The sequence below is a fragment of the Rhinoraja longicauda genome, chromosome 4 (assembly GCF_053455715.1).
Source record: "Rhinoraja longicauda isolate Sanriku21f chromosome 4, sRhiLon1.1, whole genome shotgun sequence".
Classification (NCBI taxonomy): domain Eukaryota; kingdom Metazoa; phylum Chordata; class Chondrichthyes; order Rajiformes; family Arhynchobatidae; genus Rhinoraja; species Rhinoraja longicauda.
The window spans coordinates 61,107,435-61,119,980 of NC_135956.1; the positions used below are offsets into that span (position 1 = coordinate 61,107,435).

At 41.8% G+C, this 12,546-nt stretch overlaps 1 protein-coding gene across 4 annotated transcripts in view; it reads right to left on the reverse strand.

Annotated features, from left to right (window-relative positions):
- Positions 1–12,546, reverse strand: part of neto1l (neuropilin (NRP) and tolloid (TLL)-like 1, like) — a 178,986-nt gene that overhangs the window by 34,634 nt on the left and 131,806 nt on the right. For all 4 annotated transcript variants that reach the window (XM_078397825.1, XM_078397823.1, XM_078397822.1 and 1 more), the window contains one exon: positions 12,115–12,343. In XM_078397825.1, coding sequence (XP_078253951.1) covers positions 12,115–12,343 — 229 coding nt within the window. The remainder of the gene's footprint in view (positions 1–12,114; positions 12,344–12,546) is intronic.

A 12,546-nucleotide genomic window follows, 5' to 3' on the forward strand; every position in this document is an offset into this window, starting at 1 on the left:
GTTGAGGAGCTTACAACCTAATGGTATGAAGATTGAATTCTCCAATTTTAGAAAACTAACCTACAAACATTATTCTCCCTCGCCCCCTGCTTCTCCTCTGTGGGCTTTTTCCTTCTCTTCCATGTGGCTACCTGGATTCACCACCCATTTACCACCTTCCCCCACCCTCTCCCATCCCATTCCACCTATATACTTCACAATTTGCAAGTCTTCTATCTTTATCTCATACTTTTTGGCTTTGAATCTCTGGCCTTTGTCCAACCATATAACAAAATAAAACCCACATGTATCCCTTCAGTAACTCCATGGTTCACTCGTTCCTTCCCACCCATCCCTTCCTGTCCTCAGGTGCTTTCCCCTGCAACCGCAGGAGATGTAACTCCTGTCCCTATACCTCGTCCTTCACCTCAATCGATGAACCCCAGCAGTCCTTCCATATGAGACAGAGGCTCAAGTTCACCTTCTCTAACTTCATCTACTGTATCTGGTGTTCCCGACATGGGCTCCAGTATATTGGCGAGACCAAACTCAGTGACTGTTTCTCTGTACACTTGCGTTCAGTCCACCAAGGTCTACTGGATCTTCCGGTTGCTAAACATTGTAACTTTTTTTCCCATTCCCATACTGACCTTTATGTCCTGGACCTCCTCCATTGCTGAAGTGAGGCTACATGCCAACTGGAGAAAGATCCTCATATTCCGCTTGGGTAGCTTACAACTCAATGGCATGAACATTGAATTCTCCAATTTAGGCAACTACAACCCACCCTCCCTTCTTTCCCCCCACCCTGGCATTTGCCCCCCCCCCCCCCGCCCTATGTCCCATCTGGAATCACACCAATTTCTCCCCTCCCCCTCCCCTTCCATCTACTTTCTCCCCTCTAGCTTCACAATTCACAAATCTTCAATCTTTTTGTTTCACACCTTCTGTTTTTTTTATCTCTGGCCTTTGTCCGACCATCTACCCATCAACAAAAAAAACCCTCACCTGCATCAACCTATAACTTGCCAGGTTTTGTCCTGCCCCTCCTCTCTTCCAACTTTCTTCCCGCCCCCCTACAATCAGTCAGATGAAGGGCCTCACTCCAAAATGTCACCTAACCATGTTCTCTAAAGATGCTGCCAGACCTGCCGAGTTCAAGACTTCAGCACTTTGTATCTTCTGTTGCATTCTCATATATATGTTTGAACTAGGTTTGCAACTGAAAGCCATGTACCAGTTGCAGTCATCAGAGAAGATGTGGATCCCTTAGCAACTCATATCCTTCTCACTATGCAGGACATGTGCTGTTTGTAACCAAAACTACTTTCCAAGCACAGGCAGCCTCTCTGCACCATGCCATGGACTAATTCATTGTTGGAATTTTCACTGCTGGATTTGCTCCAGCTTCTTGGCACAACAGTAGAGAGGGCTGGGGTTCAGGCCAGGTTCCCAGTACCCAGGTGTCTCAGCAAACAGCACTGTATATAATTCTATCATGTCTCCCTGCATATAATTCCATCATCTCCTTTTTAGCACTGAACCCTTGTTAAGGCAATTGGAAATGAGGTCAAAGACTCAAACTGAGATGTCCACTGAAAAAAGATATTTTGCTTATAAACAGAAGAATTATCCCAGCATCAAGTGAAGGTTCTGAACCACAATAGGATCCCATTCCTACTCATACTGGTACAAACAGGTTCATGTCTGTCAATTACAAACTTAGAGTCATAGAGTCATACAGTGTGGAAACAGGCCTTTTGGCCCAACACCCACACTGACCCACATGTTCCATCTACACTAGTCCCACTTGCCTGTGTTTGTCCATACCCTCTAAGTTGTCTTATCCATGTACCTGTCTAATTACTTGTTAAACATTGCGATAGTCCCTGCCTCAACTAACTCCTCCAGCAGCTCGTTCCATTTACCACCACCCTTTCCAAGAAAAAGTTACCCCTCAGATTCCTATAACATCTTTCCACCTTCACCTTAAACCTTTATGCCCTCTGGTTCTCCATTTCCCCTCTCTGGACAAAAGACTGTGCGTCCACCCGATCTATTCTTCTCAAGATTTTATACACCTCTAGAAGATCACCCCTCATCCTCCTGCGCTCCAGGATATAAATTCCCAGCCTGCTCAACCTCTCCTTAGAGCTCAGACCCTTGAGTCCTGGCAACATCCTTGTAAATCTTCTCTACACCCTTTCCAACTTAACACCATCTTTCCTATAACATGGTGCCCAGAACTGAACACAATACTCAAAAAGCAGATTCATCAACATCTTATATAACTGCATCATGACCTCCCACGTTCTACACTCAATACACAAACTGATGAAGGCCAATATGTCAAAAGCCTTTTTGACCACCCCATCTACTTGTGCCACCTTCAAGGAACTATGTACGTGCACTCCGAGATCCATCTGCTGTACAACACTTCCCAGAGCACTACCATTCACTGTCAAGGTCCTGCCCATGTTAGACTTTCCAAAATGCAGCACCTCACATTTCTCTAATAAATTTCATCAACCATTCCTCATCCCACCTCGCCAACTGATCAAGATCCTGATGCAAATTTTCTCAACCATCTTCACAATCTGCAATGCCATCCACCTTTGTATCATCTGCAAACTTGCTAATCTTGCCATGTACATTCTCATCCAATCAATGAGAAAGATGACAAATAGCAGTAGGCCCAGCACCAAACCCTGAGGCACACCACTAGTCACAGGCCTCCAGTCCGAGAGGCAATCTTCCAGCATCACCCTCTGCTTCCTCCCATCAAGCCAATTTTCTATCCATTCAGCTATCTCTCCTTGGTTCCCATGAGATCTAACCTTCCAGAGCAGCCCACCATGTGGAACCTTGTTGAATGCTTTGTTGAAATCCATATATACAAAATCTACAGCTCTGCCCTAATCAACTTTTATGGTCACATCTTCAAGAAAATCAATCCGATTTGTGACCTCCCATGTACAAAACCATGCTGACTATCCCTAATCAACCTTTGTCCATCTAATTGCACGTATATTCTATCCATCAGAATACTCTTCAGTAACTTTCTGTCTGCAGATGTTCTCATTGGTCTATAGCTCCCAGCCCTTTCCCTGCAGCCCTTAGTGTAAAGATGTGTGTATGTGATTTGGTGTTACAAATAACTACCAAAAATGTAACAATTTTGCAGGATTAATGTGTCTGTTCATGTAAAAAAGACTTTGCCCATTCAGTTTGTCATGTTATGATAGATGCTTATTGGCACTGTAATACTGGGCTGCTGCCAACACGTTTACTCACCAATTGACATCAGGACTGCAAAATTAAAGGACACCTGATCTCTAAATCCCAACACAGCAGGAGGTATGAGATTGCGATGTGGGTGTGTGCATACATAGAATTCCCAGGTTTCTTCACAGCCACTTGCTTTTGCTGATGGTGGTCTCTTCACAGAGCCCAGCTGTTCAGTGTGAGCTTCACCAGTTTTCCAGCAGCTGCAATGGAAAATTTATCTGCATCTATTTCTAAGCATCTATGTAACAAATTGGAATTTGCTGGAGTGGACAGCTTTATAGAGAAGCCCTGTGCTAATTGTACTAAATGCGTCGGCTTATTCCGTGCTTCTTGTGCTGAAGATCAATAGACAATAGACAATAGGTGCAGGAGTAGGCCATTCGGCCCCTCGAGCCAGCACCGCCATTCAATGTGATCATGGCTGATCATTCTCAATCAGTACCCCTCTCCTGCTTTCTCCCCATACCCCCTGACTCCGCTATCCTTAAGAGCTCTATCTAGCTCTCTTGAATGTATTCAGAGAATTGGCCTCCACTGCCCTCTGAGGCAGAGAATTCCACAGATTCACAACTCTCTGACTAAAAAAGTTTTTCTTCATCTCTGTTCCAAATGGCCTACCCCTTATTCTTAAACTGTGGCCCCTGGTTCTGGACTCCCCCAACATTGGGAACATGTTTCCTGCCTCTAATGTGTCCAACCCCTTAATAATCTTAAGTTGTTAAGATGCTAATAATCAGATGTTAGCATATCCAACTTCCCAATCTACCACTGGATTCAGCACTAAATCCAAAGGTAGAACACAAAAGTCCTGAGCTGAGGGCCAGTTCTGTATTCCTCATCCAACCCCTCAGTACTCACCCTTCAACACTAGTACATATGGCACAGTCCCATTCAATGGAACGGGATTGCCAACCTAAATTGTAAACAGCTTGCTGTATCTTCTTATCTTTGATTAATTTGAATGGTTACAAATACTTTCTAGAATATAAAGTTGTGACAGTAAATGTTCTTAAGTCATTTTGTAACACTTAAAATCTTAACGTAAAATCTCCTGTAGTAATGTTATTTTCATCATAATCTATTTTTTACTTCTGTTTTTGAACATTTTAAAAATATCTATGATTATGAGGTATTGAATTTTATTTACAAGGATCTTTGGCAGCAGGGAGTTTTCAAAGTGCCATTACAATGATCCAGGGGTAGGACCTCATGAAGCTAAGGAATTGCCTCTGGACAATTCCATCAATAGAAGCATAGCCTTCAAGGAAATTGGACGACAGATGCCACGGATGGTGAGAGTGGATGTGGGAAGAGCAGGAGATGTGTGTGTGTGGGAAGCAGGCAGATTCTGGCACTATTCAGCCCACTGTTCTTCAGAGTTTTAAATGTTTTCATTTTTTATGTTTTAAATGTTCAACTAATCTTAAAATATCTTAACTTTTGCAGATACACCATAGAAAATATCCTGTCGGGATGCCTCACAGCTTAGGTTTGGCAACAGTTCTGCCAAAGACTACATAAAATTGCAAAGAATTGTGTATATAGCCTGGTCCATCACACAGACTAACCTCTCTCCCGTCAATTACATCTACATTCATGCTGCCTCGGGAAAGCAGCCAACATAATCGAGAGGCTATTTTCACCCCTCTCCAGTGGTGCAGAAGATGCAAAAGCTTGAAGGCACGCACCATGAGATTTAGAAACAACGTCTTCCATACTGTTAACAGACTACTGATCAGTCCTCCAATAAATAGGAAGTAGTTCTGATCTCCCAACTTACCTCATTGCAGATCTTGCATTTTTTTTCTCTCTGCACCTGTAATGCTTTACTGCTGCTATGCAGTCACATTATGCTATACATGAATACAGGATGCTGCCTGATCCACTGAGTTACTCCAGCACTCCAGATGGTTTGCACTCCACAAAGTGCTGTAAACCAGCATCTGCAGTTCCTTGTTTCTATAATTATTCTGCATGGCTCCGAGTTCAGAAATGCATTGTTCTTTAAACCTGGAGCTTTTGCTTAATTCGGTGAGAGGACCATGAAGTAAGAGGTATTTACTGACAATGGAAAATATAAAACCAGGTGTAGAACAAAATAAGGTCCTTTTTACATGTCAGACTGTATAAATCTGGAGGAAAAAATGGGATTATGTTTGATACCTACACTTTTGCATGTCTGGTGAAGGGTCTAAAAACTCCAATCATTTTATCTTTAAAATATCTTTAATATTGATAACTCAGTCTTATATGTTCTTGCAATTTTCCTTTTGGAAACACTGGCAATGTTCAGAAATAGTACAATTCTCAATCATGCTTTATGGGCATCTTGGTCGCTATGGACAAGTTGGGTCGAAGGGCTTGTTTCCATGTTTTATGACTTTATGACTCTAAATGATGACAGTGCTCTCGCGGTGAATTATGTCGCAATGTGAGAACTTTAAGCATTGAAAGATTATTGCAAAATATTTTAACGACGATGTATGAGGCACTTTTAGCATAATATGATATTATAAAATAAACATGATACAGAATTGTCCTCAGAAATGTACAGGACATATGGAAGTATACTGGGGACATAAAACATTGTTATATGAATTTGATTTGATATTACCTTACGCAGGCAAATGGGACTTATACAGATGGGGATATTGGTCAGCACGAAAAGGTTGAGCTGGACCTGTTTCCATGCTGTACGACTCTCTACATAACCCTAGTTTTGTTTAGAGGATAATATATGTTGCAATGTGATGGTGAGGAGAATGATTGAAAAGCCTAAATGATTAGAATGGAAAAGCCTAAACTTTTGAAAAAGGTGCCAAAGGGTTTGATGATGCCACAACTATCATAATATAGCTTTTACAAGCCTACACAATAAACTTGTCAATGCTCAAACATAGCACAATACCCAATCATGTCTTATTTGGGAATAATTGTGTGACATAACAGGAGTATGGTAACTGAAGCTGGGAATCAGATGACAATTGTACAAAGGGTCAATAGTAACATTGTGAGTTTATTATAGTAGAATGATAGCAGCTTGGTCTATTGATTGGAATTGGGTGGGAGAGCTTCAAAGATCACTGCAAAGTCAGGAAAAGGTTGGGAGTGAACAGCAAGGGACAGCAGCATGACACTGAAGAGAGACAAAAGTGCAGTAAATCAAGAGGGGCGTGGAAGGAATAGCAAAATGTGACTGTTAATTATTTGGCCATACAGGAGTTAAGAGCATCAAGAAAGTTACTGAGTACATGGATCCAATGTTAAAGATGGAAGGAAGTAGGGGAGCACCAAGAGACAATACATTGCAGAAAACAACAGCACTAAGTATTAAGGCGTGGATTCAAGGAGAAAAGCAGCAGGCCATAATGTTGAAATCAGCAGAGTAGACAGCACCCTTGGTTTATTTTTACCCTGGTTTTGTGATCTGGATGGTTGCCCTAATGCAGCACTGATTCTAGTGATTCTACCAACATCAGCTCCACAGGATCACTCAAATCCACGAGCTGGACAAACAAACCAACATCAATGTCCTTTCCTCAGGATAACATCCTCAGCATCAAGGCCTAATTACACTCATCAGCTCACCATTCATGGGGATGAATGAGACACCTGACACTCTGGATGGCAAGGAGATACCAAAAGGACTAAAGAAATGATTCAAGGCTGTTCTCAAACCTTTCTTGAAATTGTGTAAATTTCCCAATGGCACCAATGATCAACAAAATCATTAAATGCTGAGAACACATGAGAGGTCGGGCAGTATTTTTTGAAAGAGAAACAGTTTACATTTCAAGTCTGAGACCTTTGGTCAGTGCTGGGAATGAGAGAAAACAAGTGAGTTTTAAGTTGCAGCGAATGAAAGGGAGGCTTGGAACAAATAAAATCTTTGATTTTCTGTATCTCAGAAAGTTGTAAAGGTTGAATCATTTAATATATTCAAAGCTGAGATAGACAGATTCTTGATTTATAGAGGAGTCCAAAATTTTGTGAAATGGACAGTTAACTGGAGGAAAGGCCTAGATCAGATCAGATATGTCATGAACTGATGGAATGGTGGAGCAGGTCCAAGGTTCATATAGCCCACACCTATTTTTGTTTCTTTAAGGTTACTCAATATATCCTTACAAATAGTTAAAGAATTCTTACGGTCTGGTTGATGAAATTCAATATCTCCTGGCCTAATGACAATATCCATAATATATAAATGCAGTTAACTGGCTTCATTAAGGATCCTTGCACAGCAAGATGATTATTAAAGTCATGACACTTGACAATAGACTGCTGTTTCCATATCAATTAAAGACAGGTCTCTTTTTAATCCAATGCTGATAATCTCAATGTAACTGCCACAGCATGCTGATTGACTTACTATTATTGTCCCGCACGGAGCCCTCCCTTCTCAGGATGGGTTCCAAATGTTAACCTTGTGAGCAGTCCTGGTCCCTGGTAATCAATGAGTCTTTACTAAATCAGGAAATCATTGCATTGAATTCAATCAATGGACACCCTCAGGAATCTGTTGTCTACTGTCCTACACAGAATAATGTTGAACACATGGCAATTGCCCCATAATTGCAGCATTGAAGTGGGTGCGTGTCAATAAACTTGTTCATTCCATCAAAACATTGCATCACACTGGTGTGGGATGCTCTGCAGAGTATTTGCAGTACTTGCCCAGATGGATTCTAGAACCATTTACAGAGGGGTATGTTTTCCATTTTGCCCCACATCAAATAATATCTTCCTGTGACCATGGTCAGAGAGCACCATTGCATATAGTTCGCTTTTATAGACTTCCAGCGGCCGTCGGCAGAGACAAAAGGTTATCATGTTCCTTCAGCAATCACCATAGATACAGGTGTGTAGGAAGGAACTGCAGATGCTGGTTTAAACTGAAGATAGATACAAGAAGCTGGAGTAACTCAGCGGATCAGGTAGCATCCATGGAGAGCATGAATAGGTGATGTTTAGGGTCAGGACCCTTCTTCAGATCAAATCCATTCAGAAGAAGCCCCCCGACCCAAACGTCACCTATCCATGTTCTCCAGGGATGTTACCTGACCCGCTGAGTTTTTCCACCATTTTACATTCCATTCATAATAATTAGGAGCTCAGATATATACTTTAATTGAAACATACAGCAAAGGTGATTGTGATCTCTCTTAATATATAAAACACAGATGATGCTGAGTATTTTGTGCAAATTTCCATCATCCAACCCTTCCTTCAGTTCAGTATCCTACAGCTTCCTATCCAAATTTAAGGATAGTGGAAAAAAAGGTGGTTTTGTGCTGTGCAGCATTGCATATAACAGCAGACACATGCCTCAATTTTAAGCCTTTCTTTCCTTATATTTTTGCCTGTTGCTTCAGTACCTGTTCCACCAATCCTGGTAAAATTTTTGATGAGTTTAAATGTCTTTTGAGATTTAACAAAAAAAGCTTTCTAAATTTTACTGACCTTATTGCAATGTATCTATTGACACTTTCATCATGAATTACCTGAATCTGTTGAAATGTTCTTATAAAACTATACTAATAAGGAGATGCTAGCGGACTCCAAGCAGCATATTTCCAATTATCAAAAGTTTAGTTTAGTTTAGAGATGCAACATGGAAATAGACCATTGGGTCCAGGATCACCCATTCACACTAGTTCTATATGAACCCACTTTTGCATCCACTCCCTATACACTCAAGGCAATTTACAAAGGCCAATTAACTGACAGACTTGTACATCTTTGGGATGTGGGAAGAAGCGGGAGCACTCTAAGGAAATCCACTTGGTCACAGGGAGAACATGCAAAATCTACACAAACTGCACCCGAGGTAAGGATTGAACCCGGATCTCTGGCTCTATGAGACAGCAGTTCCACCGTCTGTGCCATTATGCTGCCCATAAGTATTAATACTTAGTTATAAGCCCAGAATTAGCAGCAGCCAGGCATTTTGCCATCATGTCTGGAGTATCAATTATTTTCTTCCCTCCTTAGCTTTCAATCTTTTGCTGGATTTGTACATTTGACAAATGGACATCTGGAATCTTGGAATCTAGTCTATCTCCTTAACCATTTAAATTTAATGATAGTGAAAAAAAAGATCAAAAGAATAAATTGGATAAATTAACACAAACTGAGATGAGAGAAGAGACATCAGTGGTGGGGAAGATGCTGGAGTCAATTATAAAAGACGAAATTGCTGAGCATTTGGATAGCAGTAACGGGATCATTCCGAGTCAGCATGGATTTACGAAGGGGAAATCATGCTTGACAAATCTACTGGAATTTTTTGAGGATGTAACTAGGAAAATTGACAAGGGAGAGTCAGTGGATGTGGTGTACCTCGACTTTCAGAAAGCCTTCGACAAGGTCCCACATAGGAGATTAGTGGGCAAAATTAGGGCACATGGTATTGGGGGTAGGGTACTGACATGGATAGAAAATTGGTTGACAGACAGAAAGCAAAGAGTGGGGATAAATGGGTCCCTTTCGGAATGGCAGGCAGTGACCAGTGGGGTACCGCAAGGTTCGGTGCTGGGACCCCAGCTATTCACGATATACATTAATGACTTAGACGAAGGGATTAAAAGTACCATTAGCAAATTTGCAGATGATACTAAGTTGGGGGGTAGTGTGAATTGTGAGGAAGATGCAATAAGGCTGCAGGGTGACTTGGACAGGTTGTGTGAGTGGGCGGATACATGGCAGATGCAGTTTAATGTAGATAAGTGTGAGGTTATTCACTTTGGAAGTAAGAATAGAAAGGCAGATTATTATCTGAATGGTGTCAAGTTAGGAGGAGGGGGAGTTCAACGAGATCTGGGTGTCCTAGTGCATCAGTCAATGAAAGGAAGCATGCAGGTTCAGCAGGCAGTGAAGAAAGCCAATGGAATGTTGGCCTTCGTAACAAGAGGAGTTGAGTATAGGAGCAAAGAGGTCCTTCTACAGTTGTACCGGGCCCTGGTGAGACCGCACCTGGAGTACTGTGTGCAGTTTTGGTCTCCAAATTTGAGGAAGGATATTCTTGCTATGGAGGGCGTGCAGCGTAGGTTCACTAGGTTAATTCCCGGAATGGCGGGACTGTCGTATGTTGAAAGGCTGGAGCGATTGGGCTTGTATACACTGGAATTTAGAAGGATGAGGGGGGATCTTATTGAAACATATAAGATAATTAGGGGATTGGACACATTAGAGGCAGATAACATGTTCCCAATGTTGGGGGAGTCCAGAACAAGGGGCCACAGTTTGAGAATAAGGGGTAGGCCATTTAGAACGGAGATGAGGAAGAACTTTTTCAGTCAGAGGGTGGTGAAGGTGTGGAATTCTCTGCCTCAGAAGGCAGTGGAGGCCAGTTCGTTGGATGCTTTCAAGAGAGAGCTGGATAGAGCTCTTAAGGATAGCGGAGTGAGGGGGTATGGGGAGAAGGCAGGAACGGGGTACTGATTGAGAGTGATCAGCCATGATCGCATTGAATGGCGGTGCTGGCTCGAAGGGCTGAATGGCCTACTCCTGCACCTATTGTCTATTGTCTATTGTCTATTGTCTAAATAATGCAAGAAAAAGAAAGATTAGATGCAAAGTTTTCCAAGCTGTATCTTTCAATTAATCGTTTTAAAAAAACTCTTGCAATAGCTTACCATCTGTAGGGGCAAGACACCATATTTTAAATTGTACTATTCTGGATAAAAAAAGCTGGAATTTAATTGAAAGAATAAAAGTTTCTGATTCTTATGTGAGTTAAATTTTTATTGAACATGGTTCCTTGAAGGTCCAGTCGCAGGTAGATAAGGTGGTCAAAAATGCTTTTGGCACTTAGGTCTTCATCAGTCAGAGTATTGAGTATAGAGGTTGGGAGGTCATGTTGCAGTTGCTTTGGACATTGGTAAGACCGCATTTAGAATATTGTGTTCAGTTCTGGGCACCATGTTATAGAAAATATATTGTCAAGCTTGAAAGGGTTCAGAAAGGATTTACGAGGATGTTGCCAAGACTAGAGGGTGTGAGCTGTAGGGAGAGGTTGAGTAGGCTGGGTCTCTATTCCATAGAGCGCAGGAGGATGAGGGGAGATCTTATAGAGGTATACAAAATCATGAGAGGAATAGATCGGGTAGATGCACAGAGTCTTTTGCCCAGGGTAGGGGAATCAAGGACCACAGGACATAGGTTCAAGGTGAAGGGGAAAAGATTTAATCGGAATCCAAGGGGTATCTTTTTCACACAAAGGGTGGTGGGTGTATGGAACAAGCATCCAGAGGAGGTAGTTGAGGCTGGGACTATCCCATTGTTTAAGAACCAGTTAGACAGGTACATGGATAGGACAGGTTTGGAGGGATATGGACCAAGCGCAGGCAAGTGGGACTAGTGCAGCAGGGACATTGTTGGCCGGTGTGGGCGAGTTGGGCCGAAGGGCCTGTTTCCACGCTGTATCACCCTAGGACTCTCTCCACGACTCTATGCCGTTTTCAGATGTTATAGGAGACAGTAAAGACATGTTGGCACATGTTGGTACTTCTCAAAATTTGTGTAGGAAAGAACTACAGATGGTGGTTTACACCCAACAATTGGAGCAACTTTTGATTTATTCCCAAAATCTATTTGGTTGGATTGTAGTAATGATAATTGATTCAATACTACTTCTTAGATCCACTATATTCAAGGATTACCAAAAAGACATATCTGTAAAATCCAATTGTTTAAGCTTCACGACATCAGATCAGGATGTCAAATACATAATGTGTCATGCATTATGGGATTGTCCACAGCTTTTCCAATAGTAAATCTGTTTTAACCTTTATAAAGCAGCCCAATAGTATCCAACAAATTAAAAGTAATCAAGATATCACTTACGTTCTTGAAAGGACGTGAAGAGCATCTGGAAGTGTCCGCTCCGACTGCCCTCGTCAGCCCACATGCGGATAACACCAAGACCTGTACGAAGCATCAAATCATTGGCCACAGTGCTGCAGAACTTGGCTTTCAGATCCTCCACCGCGCTGCTTCCATCATAGATTGCCACAAAATTACGCTTGCACTCATTAGAATTCTCCATCTCGTAGTCAAGAAATCTCAAGAAGATCTAATGGGAGAAAAAAAAAAAATCTTATTATGAACTGCATTACAAAATTACCAAGAATTGTATGTTGGTTAGCGATTGGATAGATTTTTATCAATCTCTGAAACAATAGACAATAGACAATGGACAATAGGTGCAGGAGTAGTGTCATTCGGCCCAATGGCTGGGAGTCCTGTGGGCTTCAGTATCAAATTAAGAGAAAACCA